The 23,948-nt window shown below is 41.5% G+C and overlaps 1 protein-coding gene across 1 annotated transcript in view; it reads right to left on the bottom strand.

Annotated features, from left to right (window-relative positions):
* Positions 1-23,948, bottom strand: part of SLC9A9 (solute carrier family 9 member A9) — a 2,563,562-nt gene that overhangs the window by 1,997,419 nt on the left and 542,195 nt on the right. Inside the window, exon 5 of the mRNA XM_069213904.1 lies at positions 4,739-4,854. Within this exon, the coding sequence (XP_069070005.1) occupies positions 4,739-4,854 (116 nt within the window). The remainder of the gene's footprint in view (positions 1-4,738; positions 4,855-23,948) is intronic.

Raw genomic sequence — 23,948 nt, 5'->3', positions numbered from 1 at the left:
GCGCGAAACTGGACAAAGGAAAGGGGAGTGACCACTCCCCTGACCTGCACCTCCCAGGGGAGGTGCCCAGAGCTCCTCCAGCGTGCCCCAGACCTCTGCCATCTTGGATTCAGAGGTGTGCTGGCACACTGGACTGCTCTGAGTGGCCAGTGCCAGCAGGTGATGTCAGAGACTCCTTCTGATAGGCTCTTACCTTTCTTACTGGCCTATCCTCCTTCCTAGGTAGCCAAACCTTCTTTTCTGGCTATTTAGGGTCTCTGCTGTGGGGAATTCTTCAGATACCTAATGCAAGAGCTCACCAGAGTTCCTCTGCATCTCCCTCTTCACCTTCTGCCAAAGGATCGACTGCTGACTGCTCAGGACGCCTGCAAAACCGCAACAAAGTAGCAAAGACGACTACTGCAACCTTGTATCGCTTCATCCAGCCGGCTTTCTCGCCTGTTTCCTGGTGGTGCATGCTCTGGGGGTAGCCTGCCTCCTTCTTGCACCAGGAGCTCTGAAGAAATCTCCCGTGGGTCGACGGAATCTTACCCCTGCAACCGCAGGCAACAACAGACTGCATCACCGGTCCTCTGGGCCCCCTCTCAGCATGACGAGCGTGGTCCCTGGAACTCAGCAACTCTGTCCAACTGACTCCCACAGTCCAGTGACACTTCAGTCCAAGTTTGGTGGAGGTAAGTACTTGCCTCCCCATGCTAGACTGAATTGCTGGGTACCACGTGATTTGCAGCTGCTCCGGCTCCTGTGCACTCTTCGAGGATTTCCTTCGTGCACAGCCAAGCCTGGGTCCCCGATACTCTAACCTGCAGGGCACAACCTTCTGAGTTGTCCTCCGGCGTCATGGGACTACCTTTTCTGACTTCGGGTGGACTCCGGTTCACTCCTCTTCCAAGTGCCTGTTCCAGTACTTCTGCGGGTGCTGCCTGCTTCTGTGAGGGCTCACTGACTTGCTGGGCGCCCCCTCTGTCTCCTCATCCAAGTGGCAACATCCTGGTCCCTCCTGGGCCACAGCAGCATCCAAAAACCCTAACCGTGACCCCTGCAGCTAGAAAGGCTTGTTTGCGGTCTTTCTGCGTGGGAACACCTCTGCAAGCTTCTTCACGACGTGGGACGGATGGATATCCTCCAAAGGGGAAGTTCCTAGTCCTCTTCGTTCTTGCAGAACACCAAGCTTTCTCCACCAGGTGGCAGCTTCCTTGCACCCTCAGCTGGCATTTCCTGGGCTTCTGCCCTCTCTCGACATTGTTGCGACTCTTGGACTTGGTCCCCTTGTTTCACAGGTACTCAGGCCCGGAAATCCACTGTTGTTGCTTTGCTGGTGTTGGTCTTCCTTGCAGAATCCCCCTATCACGACTTCTGTGCTCTCTGGGGGTTGTAGGTGCACTTTACACCTACCTTTCAGGGTCTTGGGGTGGGCTATTTTTCTAACCCTCACTGTTTTCTTACAGTCCCAGCGACCCTCTACAAACTCACATAGGTTTGGGGTCCATTCGTGGTTCGCATTCCACTTTTGGAATATATGGTTTGTGTTGCCCCTATACCTATGTGCTCCTATTGCAACCTATTGTAACTTTACACTGCTTGCATTACTTCCTTTTGCTATTACTGCATATTTTTGGTATTGTGTACATATATCTTGTGTATATTTGACATCCTCATACTGAGGGTACTCACTGAGATACTTTTGGCATATTGTCATAAAAATAAAGTACCTTTATTTTTAGTATTATCTGTGTATTGTGTTTTCTTATGATATTGTGCATATGACACCAGTGGTATAGTAGGAGCTTTGCATGTCTCCTAGTTCAGCCTAAGCTGCTCTGCTATAGCTACCTCCTATCAGCCTATGCTGCTAGAAACACCTCTTCTACACTAATAAGGGATAACTGGACCTGGTACAGAGTGTAAGTACCCCTTGGTACCCACTACAAGCCAGGCCAGCCTCCTACAATGGAGTCCCAGTAAAGGATGACTGCCCTGTTGGAATATTCAATGATTTAAAGAAATGATGAAAAATGAGAGGCTCCAGCTAGTATATGATCGAGGTGAAAGTGCTGAACTGCGGTTGGGCAGGTCCAGCAGCATGACTGTAACAGAGGGGCAGTGCAAAATACACTTTTAGCACAAAGGAGGCAGTAATCAATACTTCCTACCTGGCAATGGCAAAGGAAGTTGCGGCACTAGTGTCATACTCCAGAGACCTAACGGAGGTTGGATGTGGAGGTAGGATGACAAACCTTGCCAAACTGGAGTGAACCGCACAGAACAACAGGTAGAAGAAAAGATTAACCAGTTAATGTTCTCCAGCTCAGACCTGGAGTAAGACCAGCACCATACATGTCTAATCACTGGTATGGAGCACCCTTCCAGAGAAAATAATGGAGGCAAGAACTTTAAATAACAATTTATAAGAAATACTGTTAAAATAAATTGATTTATTTTGATTTCTCCAATATTTAAATGCATTTAAATAAATGTTAAAACATTATACATAAATAACAAATATTATTTTATATAAATCTTTTAATAACCTCTTTAATTTAAAAATTAATAAGACACTATTTTGTAAATAATTCAATTAACTAAAATTAAGACTGTACATAGCTTTTTGTAATTTTTAAAGCATAATAAATACATATAAACATTTCACTTTAGTAATTTAGACTGAATTACAACTGGATATAATGAAAACATACAATACTAATTACAATTGGATTTAATGAAAAAGTACAAGTTGTTCCTATAACTGACACAATCACGTCTGGAATCAGCTATGGAACCTGGTTTAGATTATAGGCCTGATTACGACCTTAGCGGATGGGATACTACATCACAAACGTGACAGATATCCTGCATGCTGTTTTACAAGTTCCATAGGATATAATGGAACTTGTAATACTGCGGACGGGATATTCGTCACATTTGAAACAGAGTATCCCATCCGCCAAGGTCGTAATCAGGCCCCAAATGAGGAATGGAACAATATGGCTAGAGCAAGCCTAAGTGAGTTAATGAAATACATTTTTGACTAGAGTCCTTCCTATCTGCTTGAATCTCTGTCTTCAAGGACCAGAAGGCACAAATTGAGAGAAACAGTTTTCTGACCTGGTCCACAGCGAGCTTTGAACCAACCTTGTTGACAAGCTGCTATCTGCCTATTAAGAAACCTTGCCTCTAGAGACCCTGAGGCCCAGGAAGACTGAGAAGCCCACAAGGATGCTGCTGGTCAATTCACAAGATCCCAGTTAAGACATATGCTCTCAGGAGACCTGGGCCATTTGTGGGAAGCTCCTTACCACTGACTACAAAAAGATAGAGGTTCTTGAACCAATTATGAGGTACCAGTTAGGAAGAACCTTTTTTTTCTATACTAGTCTAAGGGTGTAAAAGAAGTTACTTGCCTTGGTAAAAATATTTTTGGTGGCTTAATTCTTCCCCAGATTATGTATCCAATAAAAGTTACCACCGCTGTTTCACAGCCATACTATACTTCTCATAGCTAGCAGCATCAAGCTACATAATGGAAGATAGAACAAATCACAAAAGTACAATGAGTGACTTTTTCGAGAGGCCTAAAGACTGATTTGAATAACCTTAAACTGTGTTTCCCTAATTAATATTTGTGTGTATTGTTGCCTTTAGGTGAATAGTTTTGACAGAGACACTGGATCATAGCTTTTGAAGCAGACTATTCTTCATGTGTGCTTTCTTATTAAATTTGAAGTGGGGCATTAAGGAAGTTATTTAGAGCCTGGCAGCTGGCCCACTTGCCCGCAATGTTGGTTGAGGCTATGGCCTCCACATGCTTATGAAAGACTGTCGGCCAAACTTTGAGATCTCACTGCATCTGGAGCATCTGCTGATAAAGTGAAAACAAAGCAGAATGCCTGATAGAAGCCATGTTTCATTTTGTGCACTCAGCACACTTTTTTTGTGTCAGCTGTATGTAGAAAAACAAAAAATAAATGGTCATGATGTACTAGTTGCTTTCTCCTATCACATGGATAATTTCTGTGTTCTCTTTGGGTACGCCAGGCTTATCCTGGCGATCCAGATAGGAAAAATGGATGCTAGAGGACCTGCCCTCCCTTCTGATTGACACTGCTAACCGGCTGTCTTGTGGTGGGTGGGTCACTGGTCAAAAGCTAGTGAAGGTGGAGCCACCTGATGTTATTCCACTGGGACCTATCATTTTCTCAAACTCCACCTTGACGAGAAGGGAGCCCTGTACAATTACAATGGGACATGTTAAACTTTTTCACTGCTCTGCTGTATAATTGGTTGACTGATACAAAACTTCACACCTTTTCTATGGGGTTTGCTTTGTTGCTCGAGCCATGCCATCAAAGCTAACCTAGCATTTTTCATGGTGCATCCAGTTTACCGTTGTGTAACTCTCCATCTGGGATGAGAGGGAGCTTTGTCAGGGCTCACATCAAAACTGAGGACACTCTCCAGGACAGCATACCATAAGCCTTTCCTACAATATCTAAACTGGATTGCTGCGCAGAGACAAAGAGATCAGTGTGGTACTTGTGGTCCATTTAAGACAGACTTACAGAAACAAATTGGACAGTATACTCGAAGACTGTTTTTTTTTTACACTTCAGGCATTTGAAACTGGAGGTGGAGAGGGAGATGGTGGTGGAACACACCTGATATTTACCCATTAAACTCTGATCTAAATTTCTTCCTGATAAACAAGTATATATACATCAAACACATTTCACTACCTTACCTGGATCTGTGGCTGACATAAGCGACCCAAAAAATAAACAATCTGTAAAGTGAAAATCACCATCTTGCAACTGCCCCACGTGGATCATGGCCTTCACAAAACCATACATTATGAACCTGCAAGCCAAAAGAAGATGGTCATGTGCCACATTATGACTTTTCCTTTTCTTTTACTACAATTCACGTTTAACTCATGTTTGCCAATTATCACGTCACCATGCATGACGTATTCGAAACATACTTAGTGTTTAATGCGGAACGTGGGTCACAGTGCACATATCGCTACGCTAATGCGATCTATTTTCCCTTTTGGAAACATTATGTATTATATGAAAGACACAATGAGACATTTTACTGACTATTGCAATTTCATGGTGACAAAGAGGCAATTTAACATTTGTCAGAATATGCAAAGTAGGAAGTCAAAATTATATTTTTAAAACAAATCTGTCATCTTTGAAAACCAGCGAAAACATATTTATGAACAAGTGCCTGGGTTGCCACCTCAGAAATACCGGTATTAAACTCTAAGTTCCAGTCACCTTTATAAAAAATCCCAAAAGCTCAAAATTGAGCAAGAGAGAGGGAGGAAGAGGGAGACGAAGGTTGGCCCTTATCTATGTGATAAGCCACGAAGAATAGAGGAAGTGATGGACAGGAAGTGATGTGGTGGTCTGTGTTGGTATTCATTGGTTATACAGTGTATTTTGTTTCTACAACCTTGTTCTTGGAAGCCGTAGTTTTCAAGATTCGTTTGTTAGTCTGTTGATGATACTGTGGAGTAGTAAATGAACAAGAGTGCAAGAGTCATTATGACTTCGGCAGTCTTTTTCAAAGACCCCTTAAGCCGCGGGTGGTATAATACCGCCTGTGCTGGTGGTATGATTGCCGCCCTATTAGGAGTTTTCTGCTGGGCCAGCGGACAAAAACAGTGTTTCTGCCCGCTGGCCCAGCAGAAAACTCACCACAACTTTGAAGCCAGCTGGCAATCGAGCCGGCGGCAATGTTGAGGTGAGTCGGGTACAGCAGCACCCGTCACGCATTTCACTGCCTGTAATTCGGGCAGTGAAATGCGTGATGGGGCTGTGCATAGGGTCCCCTGCACTGCCCATGACAAGTGCATCAGCAGTGCAGGGGCCCTCAGGGGCCTCCTAAATCCCCCATTCTGCCAGCCTTTCAGAACGGCTGGCGGATGGGGACTTGTAATCCCCAAGGCAGCCCTGCTTGCAGCGCTGCCCTGGCGGATTACAACCGCCAGGACCACCAGCCTCCAGGCTGGCTGCAGCCTGGCCGTGTCGGCGGTATGACTGTGACAGCTCTGCCAGAGTCATAATGGGGAGTTCAGACCGCCCTGCCTGCGGCGGTCCGACCGCCATCGCGAGGCTGGCGGTCTTAAGACCGCCAGCCTCGTAATGAGGCCCTCCATGTCTTGACAGAGAGTTAGCATCCTCATAAACATTTTTCCAGAGTAGAAAAAGTACAATCCACGACATATAGAACTTGTATTTGCTTACGGTACAGCTGCTGAAAGTCTAGCAGTACTTCTTCATGGGCCCCGAGTACGGATTTCCTGGAGGAAATGTGCTATTTATCGCACCAGATACCCGTATTCGGAATTTATTGAGTGCAATAATTTATACCTATACTGAGTTGTAATGCACAGATTTTGAAACTTTCACAGATACTCTACTCTGTTCCCCTATATAAGTCCTTCATTTTTGACCAGGCTGACATTTAACGGAATTTAACAAGTGCAGACTTTTTGCACCAGGTAATTACCAGTTGTGGTAAACTTCACAAAACTCAGACTTCCGACCCCATCCCACTCATAGTCAGAGCTGTAGTAATCCAACATACACTTAGCCTTTTGCCATACAATGCGGTTGTTGAAAGTATCCTTGTGAACTTACATTCAGCAAGCTGTAGCAATTAAATTAGGAAAATCAACAGAAATCAGTGCAAAACGGATGAAAAATGTAAAAATGTAATTCAACTTGATAAACTTTGCTAGGCGTATCTAAAGAATGGTAGGCTAGTTCCACTAAGGTAAACAAGGATACATAATATTTTATAAAAACAGGGCTCTTTATTTCTGCTTTTTTCTCTAATGCCTCAAATGTTAGCTACATGTCATTGTTGGTGATCCACATATTTATTTAATTTTTGAACAAAGCCCCAAGAGTGGCAGAGCGCTTTACATATTAGCAGTACCACAAGATCAAAATCAAAACAATACCTTACTGCTGCTCAGATTACAAAGACAGCATGACTTGCTACTAGGGAGGTTATACAACTATGCATCCACTGCAGTGAAATTGAGATTAGAATGGTAAAATGTGGTTGAACTTATCGAGGGCTGTAGCTAGCCTGACTCCTGCATGTAGGGCTGCACTGAGGGTGTGGCATTGGGGTGGGGGCAAATTTTGGGAGTAAGGAGCTACCATAATTCTAACTCAAAAATGTCACTGATCAAATTGCTCAAATGAACTGTTTGATATCTCAAAGGAGTAGTAGTTGTAAATGTGCCCTCTGGCCAATTAGTTGATGCAAGCTTGTAAGTGCAAGCACATTGCCCAGGATACAGTCTAGGGGGAACCACAGAGACAAATTTGGTTCTATGCTGACAAACCTTTTTTTATACATCTGATAGGATTTCATAGCCAAACATCTATTTAGAAGTCTGATACACACTCAAAACTCGTACTAAGGAGATGGGAAATGGGCATTCAAAGGTTTGATTTGCTTTGCTAGTTTGGGAACTCCCAAAAACATGTATGTTAGTGAATATTCCCAAACGTCTCGCTGCTCCTTTCTACCATGGAACCTTTTTTTAGCTTTACGCCGGCAAAGTGGTATTGCAATTCCTTTCATCCTTTCAGTGTGGGAAGGGGAAATGGATCTTCCATTTGGTGGTAAGTAGGGGAATTACTTTCTCCAAGGATAAAAATGTTTTCCCCATGAAAAAGAAAAGAAATATTGTTCATTTGCACATAGGGATTCATTCCCCCATAGTGGGATCCTCTGCTATGGAGAGCTCTGTCATTACTTGGGTACTGCTTACTACAGTACCACGCATCGCCTGAAGATTTAAAGAGTTCATTTTTCAGAAATCAACTAAAGAGCACATGCTGTTAGGTCACTCAAAGAAAGTGTAATAGTGCTCCAGGGACACTGACACTGAACTCTGAAGAAGAACCTCAAACCTTTCACCATTTTAACTTTTTTGGTAGGGATGTCTGTACACTAAATGCCTACAAGTTCTATGTGGATGAGATTTATGGGAGGCAGTGGCAAAGTTTTACATTTGAAGCTCTCAAATTCCAAGAAATAACTACACTAAGACACGCAGACCAAACAGCAACTTTCACATGTAAAACTAATGACTGATGATCTTTGATTGGTATCTCTTTCTACTTTGCATACTTTTTACATGTAGAACTCTAATATAGAGAGGTCTTCACGATCTACAGTGTTAAAAATAAACCCACAGATGCACATACATTACATACTCTCTAATCAGTCATATACCCCCCAAGCTGCAGCCTCCACCAACCATCCTCAACATTCCCTTACTTCACAACAAGTCACACACCCACAAAAGACCCACCCATCATCAATCCTTACTGCTCTATTTTTAGAATATACTATCTAAAGTGATCACTGGAATTAGTAGGCACCTTATGCAATGGCTTTCCCCACTTTACACTTTACTAACAGCTTGTTCCACATCATCACTATCATACTAATAGTTACAAGGACCAGTACTGCTCAGTTCACTGGACTGATGACCCAGGCCAGAGTGCCTTTCAAAAGTTCATTCTCACAAGCAAGTCAATGCAACTAGTGTAACTGGAGCATGACAACTACTCATAATATTTCTACATCCATCCTTACCCTCACTTACTACAAGTGCTGTGGACCACCATGTTATGAGTGCATGCTACAGTATCCAGTGCCACTACATTGCCTATTTGTTACAAAAATAATGCACTGTTCTCTTCTGAGTAGCAATTAGTAATGACTGTTCGACCAATTTACATGTTTGTACGATCTCGGTCTCCCGCTACATAGCTAAACCTACCTTAGACTACATTTTTCAAATATACAGATTTACCATAGATATTTTCCATGTCTGATGTGGAAGATTATGGACATGAGCTAGAATTGCATATTCTGGTTCCATGAAGGGCTGTAGATTTGTGCTCTGGACATGGTCTGTGACACCCTTAGTGTTTTGTGTACATACAAATGGGTGCCCAAATCTTTTTACATTTTTCATTCTGTCATGGACCTTCACCGTTAATCTTTTCATGTCATAAATTAATCATAGTTTTGACTGCCACATATTCACAGGAGGAGAGGATAATTTTTCAGCCACGAGCAATGGTGAGTCTACCTGCTAGCGGCATATGGGTAAAGGTTTGCCTGTCATATTAGTGAGTAGGGGACTCAGTTATAATCTGTATCACTTAATACTGGGATAAGAGGGTTAAGTTTCAATTTGATGGCTGGACCACCACATTTATGCCATTGTCACTTTCCTTCCACATTCCTGCCAATATATATCAGACGATTCAAAAATTGTGTTTATGAGAGTTACATACTGTGTTACATACTGTGGAGGAGTTACATACTGTGTTATCAAGATTTTGTTACCGCTTTGTTTGTGCTGCCTGCATATACATGCTGTGGCAGCCCGAGTCAAATATTGTGCCATAATTCATGGTTTGTTTCTGATCATAGTTACATTACTAATATTGCTGGGTGTGAGGGCTTCAGTGGATCTTGTAATTTCTTTAAACGTCTATAAACCGCAATTATTATTCTTTAGTGTGTAACCCTTAATCACAATTCTCTTACTCTTCTTCCATTTTTCCTGGTTCACACATTTTAATAACTCATCCTTTATCAATCCCATTTTTTACCCACACCTGACACACCAGTGAGACTGGCTTTTACCCAATCAATGGTTCCCAGGGACTCACCCCTGATACATAGTGAAGAGTGATGAGAAACACACATAGGCCCTCATTCCGACCCTGGCGGTCATAGACTGCCAGGGCCGCGGGTGACGGAAGCACCGCCAACAGGCTGGCGGTGCTTCCTTGCCCATTCTGTACTGCCGCGGTCAGAAAACCGGGTCCGGCGGTTTCCCGCCGGATTTCCCGCCGGATTTCCCCCGGCTGGGCGAATCCGCCATGGCGGCGCTGCTTGGGATTCTGACCCCCTTACCGCCATCCTGTTTCTGGCGGTTTTTACCGCCAGGAACAGGATGGTGTGAACGGGTGTCCTGGGGCCCCTGGGGGCCCCTGCACTGCCCAAGCCAATGGCATGGGCAGTGCAGGGGCCCCCTAACAGGGCCCCAGCATGCTTTTCACTGTCTGCCTAGCAGACAGTGAAAAGCGCGACGGGTGCAACTGCACCCGTCGCACACCTGCAACACCGCCGGCTCCATTCGAAGCCGGCTTCAGTGTTGCAGGCCCCTTTCCCGCTGGGCCGGCGGGCGCTACCTTAGGTAGCGCCCGCCGGCCAAGTGGGAAAGTTGGAATGGCCCCAGCGGTCTTTTGACCGCGGGGCGGGCAAATGGCGGTTCCCTCCAGGCGGGCGTCAACCGCCACCCGCCGGGGTCAGAATGACCCCCATAATCTCTCTTGGACATTACCCACCATTCCTTACATTTTGCTAAGGCCATATGTACTCCCTCTTTCAGCAAGCACAAATGTTTCAACTGTTCCATTTGATGGCAGTTTTCATGAGACATTTTACTAACGCCTTAAACTGTACTCCTTAAAAAAAACCTCACATTAACTGTAAAATATCTGCACTCCAATGTTAGTAGAAACTTCAGAGAGGGAAACCTTCTTAGTAAAACACAGCACATTTGGATTTGTTGTTGGCCTTCAGTACTTTAGTACTTTAAGTCTAAAATAGTATATGCCTTTCTTATACAACAACCTATTCTATATGAGGGCGGGCACTTAGGCTTTTAGTCTACTTCAATCATTATCCAAACCCTGGTAAGCACTTCATTGTCTTTTGTGAAATTAGAAATGTTACCATGGAACATTTTGAGATTTAATTTCTTTGTCTATTATAGTATGTTCCTAGGAACAGATGGATGTCTCCTTTGTTTAGGTAGCATAAAAGAAGATCGGTTTCCAAAGCAGTAACATTGTGTGGTTCATTTCAGAGGCCATCCATTTCGTTCTCTCTGACTGAATATTACAAAAAAAACATGCGTAGTCTATTCTCGTGAAAACATGGATGGTCTAGACAGCAACATTTTAATTTAAATAAACAAACAAAACTGTTTGCTCTTCACTTTTTAACTGTCCTTCAAATATGACCACAATGTTCTTGAATAACTGTTCTTTTTTACCTGGGTTTTAATTCTGTACGTCTGTTGTGATAATATATTATGAAGTTTGTGCAAGTTGTATTGGATTGTTTCAATCCAAAATAAACTTCCTGGATGAATATCACCTTGGAACCAATGCCCACAATCCACCATACCTATCCATATACAAATGATAGGAATGATTCATTGCGCTCCGACAATAGATGTGTCCGGCAGTAAACTGAAAGACATTATATGGGATCGAAACAAATAGTGCAAAGTTACAAAATTAATAGATGATTCCAATCTGCGTCTAGTTCTGCCTGATGGCATGTATATCACAAATTCAAAGTGCGAAAGAATGAGTAACGCGCTTATTCTCTCCCCTCTCCCTGATATTCTGACAAACTTGTTAACGTCGAGAAGACAAATTCACCATAAAAATTCCCGGTGATACCGATTCCACTGATTCAATCTCTTGTGCTATCCCTTCTCCACACCACGTACTTAATAAATGTTTCTTTACTGTTCCATGAACAATCCAGTTTGTTTTTTATTACATTGGCAGCGGTTTTAAACCATACACTCAAACCGTTCCAACTTGTTATTAAGGATTTTTGGATATTTTTTAAAAATAGATATAAAACAGTAAACAAACCACTGCATGCTCAAACACATCAAATACTGCTATCATCTACTCAAGGGACCCAGTTCTTGTTTTTCTGCAAATACTTGCCATTCATCCATCCCAACACTGTCACCATCTAAATTGCCACATACATTTTTATAATTCAACTTCTAGACTTAAAATACATATGCTTAGAAGAAACCAATCAGATACGCTCTATGTGCTCTTGTACCCACCATCAGGGCATTTAACTGTGGGATATTCCAGTGGTCAAATAAACGTCCCTACATTCTGTTATACCCGTATACTGATTTCCAGCAACTTGGACACTATTCTGAAATGTCTATGCATTTCAGATCAATGCCAGGTTTTATGGAAGCCATCCTGCTTTTCCTACTAAAAACTCCAAAACCTAGAGTTCCATGCTCACAGTTTATTCTTCGCTACAGCAGGCCAAGAAGAGTGAAGGAATTCTGCCCACATTTGGCTAGCAGATGCTTGCCTGCTCACGCCGCAGGCTTGTGAACATAGTGATCTCTTTGCAGGCCTAGTATCCTTAAGTTTAGCGTTAGTCATTGTAGTGCTGTTCCCATGTGACTGACCCTATGTTTCCAAGGTTCCTGAACTATTGCTAATCCCTGTTTCTAGTAGATTCCAAACTGGCACTGCCGTACAGTGTCTCCTTGTTTCTTTGGTTTCTGAACCAGCACTATTGTAGTACAACCTTACTTCTTGAATTTTCTCTCGTTTTGTAATTACCCTTTTCTCAGCCAATGCCATTAATCCCTCTTCCTCAGCTCCAGTTCCCAGTTTGCAGTCTTCTTATCCCTACGGTCTTGGATTCCAGTTTCTCAGTGTGGTTGTTTACTTTCTTTCTTACTGCCTAGAGTTACCTATGGTTTCCCCTCTTTCCTATTAAGCAGCCATCCTCTCTAGATCCCTGCCTACTGTGGCTGTGTATTTTAGATCTCCACCCTTGCTGTTACTGAGTGTTCCTGAGTGATCACCAGGATTCATGGGCACAGCTTACAACCTAGGTGGTATTCTCCACTACTGTGAGTACTGCCTTTATGCTATCTATATGACCCTACCAAAGGTATTGGCTCTACTAATCCTCTCTTTACAGGTATACAACATTGGTATTTGCAGTCAGTATCTGTAAAAGCAATTGTGGGTGAGGAGATTGCTGAGCTTGAGTTTTACGGTGTGGAGCTCCTGAGTGCTTTACTCCACATTCTCTTTATTGTCAATGCTTTGATATGCATATCTTGTACAACCAGGGTGTTAGTTATTCTGAATGTCGAATAGTCTCTTGAGTACTCATTCTACCTGAGCTTTAACTTCTTATTATAGTCTGCAGAGCTTTCCCACTGGATTCCTTTTCTCTGCTGACACCCTGTGATCACACAGGGTGTCAGCAGAGAAAAGGAATCCAGTGGGAAAGCTCTGCAGACTATAATAAGAAGTTAAAGCTCAGGTGCATATTTATGCTTTACCAAGGGCCCATTCAAATAGGAAAAGGATCAGACAGAATACAATTAACCAGAATCCTGGCTCATGGAAATGTATAAACGGTTTGGAGAAAGACCAGAAGGCGAGGATAAACGTCTAGCTTTTCGAGAACATAGAAGAGAAAATGCAAATTAAAGACCTCAAAATCTACTTAAATCAAGGCAAGGGGAGCGGGAAACTTGTGGGCGCAAGTCAGGGTCATCTGCACTTGCCTGAAGCAGCCTCATAAAAGGGTCTCACCCACCTATGAAAAGCAAGATTGACTACTCTCAACATAAAATAAGGATACTGACATGTTACTGTCTACTTTCTTCTCTAGTATTCTCAAGGAAAAGATGTGCCATTCATTCGATGAATCTCCCTGATGCATTATAAAGTGCAAAGTTCTGAGTCATACTGCTAAGATGATTTTACAAAAGATTATCTACGGTAGATCAACGTATTGTTAGGTTGTCCATAAAAGAGAGGGAGCAACTGCTGTGATGGTGATATTTTTACCTGAGAGGTTTTGATTGAGTGTACAGGGAATTGTGAGAGTAAATCTAAAATAATGAGAATTCCAGATGTCAATTATTATTGCTTTTCAATTTCATCAACATATAGAGACCCAGGGTTGCACTTTAATTAATAGGGCAGAGTGTCTCCATTTCAGACATGGAATGGGTTAAATATTGGGTGTATATATATATTTCCACAAACATGATTCAATTAAAATCAAAACAGTACACATTCCCTAGAGAGAAGGGGAATATTCACATCATTTTAATGTACGGACAGGATGTTGTGCGTTTGTCCAGATCGAAGGTTTACAATGTCATTTCACTCTACATAGAACAGATTATCTCATTTAATTACAGACAAGAGAAATCAGAGAACATTGCTACATGCGAGGTAGGTACATAGTGCTGTGCTGGTACAAAATCAGAAGAGACCAGATTTCTTAGCCATTCCAAGTCAAGCCGTTTGTCATTCAATAAGCCATCAAAGTGGTCTTCAGATTCATATGTTTAATAACATTGCTTGAATTAGCTCACAAATCCCACTGCTGTAGATAGATAGATAGATAGATAGATAGATAGATAGATAGATAGATAGATAGATAGATAGATAGATATTGTATTTAGGTCATCACACACACTGATACAGCCTGTGGTCTGCTTAATTATTCATCAAAAGGAACTATACAGCTAGAAGAGCTGAACATAAACACATATGAACCTGGATCAATAACATTGATTTTCCTACTGCTGCTGGAAAATGATTGACCAATAGCTGCTTTAAAATACATGTCAAATCCATGATAAAATTGAAATACACAAAATGTAATCTTTGGGCTGGGGAAGGCCATTGCTGTATTGGCAACAAAACACATCTTGTCTAAACAAACTGGGTACCTTTGCTGGCACTTGAAGAGAGACAGAGCTTTACACTGAATAAAGCATATATACTCTTACAAATCGAGCTAATAGTTGGATTAGCTCAGTACAAATCGAAGCTCCAATAGCCACTGAAAGACCAAGAGATACGCTGCTGTGGTGAAGCCAATCTACTACAAATACCGGGCCCTTTGGACAAACTCTGCTGAGGACAGAGCTTGATTTTTAGCATTACTGATTCATTCACATAAGAGTGTCGTAAGGCCCTGGGAAACTGTACGAGACAAATACATATAATTGCCATGAATGAATATAGCCATTTCAGTTATCCTCAAAAGTATTCAGCAAGAAAAACTTTTTTAAAGGTGAATATACATTCTTGTGTAACTGAGTTAGAGTTAGTGTATGTTAAACGGGAGGGTTGCATGATGGCACGGTACAAATTATATTCATGGTGTGGATAAATCCTAAACTATAGACTTCGTTGATGTGTCCAGCAAAGATCAATTAAAATCTAAAAAGTGAAAAAAGTGCCTGTGATAGAAATTATTATGTACATTTGAGATATAACTAAAATATTTTTTTTATGACTGAATGCAATGTAGCATATTTCACAGTGAAAATACACTGAACAAAATGAGTTTGGACAGTGATATTCTAACCCCCGCAGATTAGGAGAGTAGAAAAGTAGGAGAGCAATTTATTAAAAGGGCGTGTTGAGGACTATAAAAGAAGCATACAGAAAATTTCCTATTAAAAAGCAACTTCAAATTGGAAGAGTAGATAAAATGTTATTACTCTGTGGCATAAAAGGCTTTAACGTAAATCAAGTTTCAGTAATTGCATTTACTGTCTTACATGAGGATATAACCCACAAAAGATTATGCTGCCTGTGCATGTTCTTGTAACTATCACGCAAATGAAATGCGAACGCTCCCCCTGGTCATTTTGTCAGGCTACAAGACAATAAGGAAAAAATATATTTCTCCATCAGTCGTGAGTCCAGGCAATGTAGGCCGGAACAGTAATCCTTCATACTAATGAATGGCCTTGGTGTGTGCTAAGTACTTTATGTTTTTCGCTCTACGTTTTACACAACAAAACAAAAAACAAAAAAAGTGAGGAAGGTTGTTAAGAGCCATAGAAGGTAAGTTCATCCTCATTCATTCATGCTAAACAGTGTTAAAAATGTTGAATGTTCTTTACGTCTTGTTCAAAACTATGTGACTATTGACTCTTGCTTTTTATTATGTGGTTTGGATCATCGTTGGAGCTGTTGTGCTGCGGAACGTTATGTAAATTTATGACTGTGAAGGAAAATGCTAATAATGACTGACAAGAAAGAGATCGATTACAATTGAATATGCTGTATCTTTACCTAAATATTTGTGAATTTTATTTACTAATTTATTGGTGACGTATATGTGCCCGGCTCTGGCTGCATCACGTGACAAAAGATTGGCGCAGGCATATATATATACGTTAAGGGAAAATGAACTATTAGGCAAGTAAAAATCAAGCCATTGGTCCTAATTTGTTTATTTACATAAATAAAAGTGTATAAAGTCACATATGATATAGATGAAGAATGGAAACAAAATTGCAAACTTAAACATTTCTGGACCAAAGTACACATAATAATAAGGGAAACCATATTACATAGTTGAAAGAAGGAAGAGTCAAAGAAGGGAGGATGGAAACAGATGCTGAACTGACAAACAATAATGTTAATGCACATTATGATAATCTACAGATCTGTTCACTCTTAAACAGAGTACATTTGTATACGGGTATATCTACCAAACGTTTTAGGTCCTTATCCTTTGCACAAAGCTTTTTTTCCAAATTTTCCAAACACAGCAAATCCTCTAATTATCACGTCAAGGATATGTTGTGTGTAATATTGCTTTTCATGCTGTTTAATTTGGTTACAATATAAGGTATATTTGTGGCCTTCCTTGTTAGACAAGCACATGTCACAACATTAAAGCTTACTCAGTGTTGTTAAATGCTTGTCGGATGAAGCAAAAGTCAATTTAGAACCTACTCAGCCTCAAATATGGTGCTTTGCCTCATTAATTTACAGTGACCATGAAATTTACAATTTGACTTTGTTCCAAGGTTATGGATTTTTGGAATAATATGATTGTTAGGATTGTTAGGATAGACTTAACTTAACAATACCTTGCATGGATCAGTGGCAGTACCAACATATCTATCTTTACTGCTCCACAAAAAACACGGATCCTGAAAGAACACATCTGTTCAAAGTGGAATGTCATTTTCCACTGGGCGTCACTGCACTAGTTGGTCAGAGGCTTACTTTCTAATAGTTTTGCACCTGGTTACATCCAAGTGACATATTCTTGTTCATGTGCTTATTTCACAAAGCACTGACAGAAAAGTGCAAATTTCAGCTCATTTTTGAAAATGATGTCATCCTGTTCTACTTACAATGTGGGTGTAAGCCTAGTCCATGCCTGTTATATTAGAAATCCCACACTCCTTCCCTCAACGCATTTCTGACTGGATATTGCAGGTGTAATAATGGCATCAAAAGAGGATCTTTAATTTGAAATAGGCATCTGCAGTTATTCAACTTATATATATGCATTCCTGACCTCTGATGACTAGGTGTCATGAGTAAACCACAGCATTTTGAAGGTCACCTTCTGCTACCTCAGAGTCTATGGTACTGGCCCTTGGTATGTGGGCCATTGTTTGAGCTTATGAGAAGGAGGGTTTTAGTTTCCTTCTTAGTACTAACTTAAAATGATCCAGACCCGAAAGCTTGTTATATAGTGCTGCAATTTATTTCTCCAAATGACTCCTACCAAAATGCCAAAATAGGATCAAACTATTTTGTTTTGGTCTTTGCCTGGGGATAAACTGCCAACTGCCATAAGAATGATGCATGTGGGCCAGATTTTATTAAGTCTGTAATTGCTATAGAAAGATTTCTGGATCAACAGTGTCATAACCTGCAATAGGCTGATTAGTAGTAATGCTAATAGTTGATATTCATCCAAGGATCTCAGTAGCTTCTTCAATGTCAACATTTGTGCACAGAATGCAACTAAGGAATCAATATACTGACTGATCATGATGCTGCAGGGTACTTTCGAAATGATATTTCTGCAATTACCTTGTAATTTCCCGTTGGATAATTTTTGCTTTAGATGGGTCATTTACATCCACAAAGGGATTCTTTCAGAGGTGACCAGGAATTTTTAATAATCTAATAAATTGTCAAAATATAGTCTTGTGTTTGAAATGTCATCTACTACCAGGGTGTGATATGTATCTACTAATGCAACTAGGTGGGTGAGATATTGATGCAGCAGGTGTTGACTTGGCATTTTCATCCTACTAAATTAGGAATCATTGTATTCTTCATTTGAATGAAGGACGGGTTGTGTGTGAGTGTAGTTACTGCTTGCAAGGAGTGTTTAAGTGAAGAAACTGACAGTACCTTACAATCTAATCATTGGAAAAGTGCATTAAAGCTTCCCCAGTCTTCCTCATCTCACTCCTCACATAATGTGGCTTTGCCTCATCAGACAGACAGATTTTGTCTCTCCCTGCCTAAACTACATCTTAAAAATGTGCAGAATATTCTTAATGCAGTTTTTGATTACTCTCAAAACGGCTAGCTGTGAAATTAGGAAAACATTTCTGAATAAATACAGCTGTCAAAGGAGAGAGGTAGCACTGTGGAAATAGCCATATCCATTTTAAAAATGTCATCAATTACTTTGTTCTAGGATGCAGGACCTATACCTCCTTTTCTCACATGCGTCTTGTTAGTAAAGACTTCAAAACAACTCAAAAATACTAGTTTGAACTTTATTATATAACCAGAGGACTGGCACGAAATGTACAAAAGTGATAATTGTGTAGGTAAGCTAGAAGAAATCAAAGATGTTTCATTTAAATTCATGATTCTAAATATGAAACTTAATTAGCTAAATAGGTCGGATCACTTGGAAATGAGGAACTGCAAGATTAACAACTGTTCTTGATCAATGTAGAGCCGAGTGCCTGTTTATATGTGCTAGCACTGTCTAGTTTAATTTAACCCAGTGTTGGTCTGAGTTACAGTATGATTTTTAGACGGCACAACTCAGGAAGAGTGAGCAGGGATTGCCTCTTTCTGAGCTGTTGTTAGACCTGTCAGCCTTAGGGAGGTCTTCCCCAACCTTTTTGCCTGCCTTGCCTCGCTTTTGCTGATCTGTTCTTTTTTGGCCATAAGACACAGGGCACTTTACCACTGCTAACCAGTGCTTAAGTGCATGTGCACACTCCTGTCAAACATGGTAACACTGGTGTATCCACAACTGGCAAATTTAATTTACTTATAAGTCCCTAGTAAAGTGCAGTGTACGTGCACAGGGCCTGTAAATGAAATGCTGCTAGTGGGCCTACTGCACTGATTGTGCCACCCACTTAAGTACTCCTTTAAACATGTCACAGGCCTGCGACTGCAGAGCCTGTATGTGCAATTTCAATTCCATGTCGCCATGGCTCTTAAAGCCCCTTGCCAAGCCTTAAACTCCCCTATTATTACACACAGAACACCCCTAAGGTAAGTCCCAGGTAGCCTATACAGAAGAGTGCTGTGTAAGTAAAAGGCAGGACTATTGTTTTTTTAGTTTTACATGCTCTTGTATTTAAACACTCCTAAAATCGTTTTTCACTACTGTGATGCCTACCCCTCTCATAGGAAAATATTGGGAAATCCTTAATACATTGATTATTTGTAATTCCTGATTGAGGAGGAGTAGGACTGTCATGTCTGTCACCTATGAACTTGTAATAATAAATCCTCCTCAATGGTAAAATTGAATTTATGATAACAACTTTAAATATTCCACTGTTAGAAAGTTGGCATTTTTCTGCTCTTAAGCTGTGCTGCCTGCCTCCAATACATGTATGGGTTGGGTGACAGCTGGGCTTTGTGCATTCCCTCCAGACAGTCACACACAAAGGGAGCTGAGGTGTGTGTGTGAGTGCCCATTCACATGCTAATGGGCCATCCTGGCCAGGATAGGAGGGAGGAGCTGACACTTGCACCTGAATAGGACTGTGTCTGTCTCCACACAAAGAGTTGCATACCCCCCTTGAAGTGTGTCTGAGGCCAGGGCAGGAAAGTGAGGACATGTGTGCACTTCAAAGACCCTCTTTAAGTCACCCCCACTTCAAAGGCACCTCTGGGTATACAAAATAGACTTCTGATCCTACCAAATCAGTACACTTCTGGACATGTGGATACTTTTCCAGGAGGAACGACTGCTGTGCTGCTACAAGGACTGCTACTCTGCTGGACAGCTGACCTGGAAGGACTGTATTCTTGCCTGTGCTGACCTGCTGCCCTCTTTGGCTGGGTGAGAAGGACTGGACATCAATCATGCCCAGAGCAAAGTGACTGCAAGGGCTTGCTGGTTTTGCCTCCTGTTCTGCAGTCTCAGGGTTATCAAAGACTGCTTGCATTTCTCCAACTGTACTACAGCCTCTGGACCAGTGGTTCCCAACCTTTTGATTTCTTTGGACCCCCACTTTAACATTAATGGAACCCAGGGACCCCCAGTCAATCATCATGGGAATCCTGGGACCCCCGCCTGAGTCATTACTGGAAGCTGGGGACCTAATTTGTCAATATTTGTTCATATTTTTTAATTTTCTAGCCTCTCGCGGACCCCCTGAGATGGCTTCGCGGATCCCTAGGGGACCCCAGACCACAGGTTGGGAACCACTGCTCTAGACTCTGCCAACTGTGAGTCCAGGCTGCCAAGTGGTGCCTGCCCAATTCCTGGCCCTTGGAAGTCGGTTTCCTGACTGTCTGTGCTTTAATCCACGCATCTCAGTTGCACCGGTCGTAAACCACTGATGCATGGCCGCTGCTTTGAGGAAATCGCATCTCCAGCTGCACGGCTCAACAACGCATTGCCTACATCTCAGGGGTTTGCCGACGATGCATCCCTGAATGCGCGGCTCAGGAACTGATGCATCAACTACATTGCCAATATTGACTACGTCGACGCATCACCCCACTGCTCCTCACATTGCCCCTCGCATCGCTCCTCAACACCGACGCATCCCTGAACCAAGGTACTGTTTGCAGCAAGCCTTGCATGGCTCCTGTATCTTACCTGCACTCCATCTTGGTTGGTCTAAAATTTTGGAGTTATGCCCGTCTAGCGAGACCAGATAGCCTGCACTATCCAAAGAAACATTGGGTTAAAACCTTAGGGAATGCAACTTCATAAAAAGAGATGCTTGGCTTTTGGAATCAGAGATATGACCAGCCCCTTAAACATTGGCCAATTTTCACTAATTTACATTAGCTTTCAGTTGTTTCAAAAATGTTTGGAAAGTGAAAAATTAATGGCTCATAAGCACCTCCCATGATGTAGAAGTTTGGGGACACTTTAAATCTTTCATCTAGAGTTTCAACAGTGAACGTATATTATAGTTATCTATTAAATATAAACTCCTACCTTAATATTTTTTGGAGTGGTGGTCTTATTACATGTTTGAAAGTTTGATCACAACTCTTCTATTAGACAATCAGTTTCTGTGTGAATATGCAGCAACCCTATGGGTGATATGAACTGACTTTCTTTGGAAGATTTGCATGGTACATGTACAATGACAGCTTTTCTAGATGACCTACAGCAGAAATCCATTGCACATGTAGTATTGTGATATTTCCCAATCATTAAGCAAAAAACTCCTTCACAGTATTGGAATTTGAGTAATTGATCTTTAGGAGTCCCAGCAGAGCTAGTGAGAGTACTGCTGTCATTATATATTATAGTGCAGACCTTACACAGTCAGAGAGCCCTACGTGGAGTTGGTCAATATAGCAGGCTTACAGAATCTCACTGCTAACTTTTGGTTGAGAATGTTGCCCTTTTGTGAACCTAATGAAGACGGAGATGGATCACCCCTTATGTTGAAATTCTATAAGGTTTGATCTTTAAAGCTGTCATTGTGGTTATGGCATCACAGATAGTTTAACAGTGTTATGCTGAATATCAAAATCTATTTGTTTAGCTGACAAAAGTCAGAGAGCCTGATATAGAGTTTATCAGACAGGGTATAACAGAGTACTCTCTCTGCCAATCTCTTGATCGTTCTGCCATTGTGAGGGCCAGGCAGACTATCAGTTTTCCTTAAGTGGTACCCCCATTGGCTTCCTCAACTGAAAACCTACTCCGATAGCCTGACAGACAGCTGGCCTTTGGAGTAGGGGTATCAATCTGCTCACCATATTTGGTGCGTTTGGTGTGATGTCCAAGTTTCATATCAATCACCACTAAGGAAAACCTGCCAGTGTCAAACATAAAAATAGGACAAATTACTTCACTCCACAGGACAGAACTCCCTGGGAGTAGGGGTCATTATTTATTTGTTTTTCAAAAGCAAACCCGTATTTGGGATTTAAAAAAAAAAACACAAAAAGTTTGGAGGACAGCCATCAAAAGCGACAATGGCCATCCACCAAACGTTTGGTACCTCCAGACAATGGTTCACCTGAAGCTTCAGATTTAACCTCTAGATCAGTGGAGAACTCTAAATTTGGTGAGCAGTAAAGTTGGTGTGCTCACCAACCTGATGGACAGCAGGTCACCCATCAAACCTTAAATCAGGCCCAGAATTTTGCTAACAACTGCTTCTAGTTTAAGGATCAAGGAAGGGAAAAAAATCAGATTTTTGTATACATACTGATCAATGAATTGAATTTTGAAAGAGTTTTGTGCTCTTGACTTTTGGCCTTTCAGACAACATTCTTATGTTTTCTTGATTCTTTAACAATCCTGAAGCCAAGTACACCCTAAGAATCTAGGGTTATATTTACAAAGAATTCAAGCAATGCAGCACAGCAAGTAAATATGATGCTCTGCACTGCATGAAAGGAGAGAGCAGAACTGTGTCTTATCTTCAAAGAAATGGGGCAGTTTTGCTCTCTTCTTCCTGTTGTGCACTATCTGCCTAGTGTCAATGTACACACCCTTGTATCGTAGTGCATGGGTGCCTGCATTATGGTCAGGATAGCTTTTGGGCAGGAAGGGGTACGTTAATGCTCAAAATATCTTTGGAGGTGCATTCTAAGGGAAAATAACATGGAAAAATAAACATATTTCTCCTCTTTACGCCAGCCTCAGGGTTGCACACCATTTTGTACAAACCCATGTCCACATTTCTTGGTAAATATGGGTTTGTATCAACATTCATGTGTTGATGAACAGGAACGCTTATGCATTATCCATGGGAATACAAAATAGTGCCTTTTATGTTGGGATACAATGGGAGAGGAGAAGAGAGAGAATTAGATAAAAATGAAGAAATCAAAGTCCAATACCATTCACTTTAAAAATATGCAACAACTATGAGAGTTATATACTGAGGTAGGTGGATGAGGAGATTGGAGCTCCAAAGTAAACAAAAACAATTATACTGGGGAAAACAAGTTCTACCTCCTTCCCTCAAGAACCTAACAAAAATATTTAGCCAGAATAAAAAAATTCAGCAAACACCAACTGGTCATGTAAAGCATTTGTTGATGCAACAGAGACCTAACTTTAGCAAAAGGCGTAATTTTACAGTAATTCTCATAAGTGCTTGTCAAAGAACATCTCCTAATCTGTTTTATCCCACTTACATACAATTCCCCTCCCCTTCTCACACACTGTTTTATCTTTCCTGTGTCTCAAACTCACCTCTACTTTGATCTTAAAGATCTCTCCTATCCCCAACCTGTAATATCTCCATTGACAATCTCCATAACACCATCTACATTCTTCCTTTCTGCGTCTGATCTCCCTCCTCCATCGTTCATTGGTCAGAACTCTCTAGCACTTTCTCTCTGTATGAGTAAATTTGAACTAAGTCTGTCCTCTTCCCATGTCAGATGCCCGCACTTGGGTCCCATAACAATACACCAGTGATATAAGTTATCTCCTTGAAGAAAGTCCCACTTTTGTAACAGCCCACTTTCACTAACCTTTTCTAACGGTTTTGGTTTGTTAATGAAGGGACTTTGGGAGGTATTAGGGTTTGGAGGACAGAGTTACTCCTTTAGGAGTGTGGAAGATTATAGTTCTGTCATCATGTGGGACCTCTGCCCATAAATTTTACAATTGCCCGCCAGCCTTGCAGACAACTCTCTACATTGACAGGAACCGAATTGTGGCAGTTCCTATCCATGCAAGAGTGGTGTGACAGACAGTACTATCAGCTATGATGACCCAGCATTTCATTTTTCAAGAGCCAGCAAGCAGAAGCTCTGTCAACAGACTAATTACAGAATGTTGCCATACTTTAAATGAATCACCAGACTGAGGGTTTGGGGATG

The sequence above is a fragment of the Pleurodeles waltl genome, chromosome 11 (genome assembly GCF_031143425.1).
Source record: "Pleurodeles waltl isolate 20211129_DDA chromosome 11, aPleWal1.hap1.20221129, whole genome shotgun sequence".
Lineage (NCBI taxonomy): Eukaryota > Metazoa > Chordata > Amphibia > Caudata > Salamandridae > Pleurodeles > Pleurodeles waltl.
Note: the sequence above shows the minus strand (reverse complement) of the source record. Positions and strands in the feature narration are given on the sequence as shown.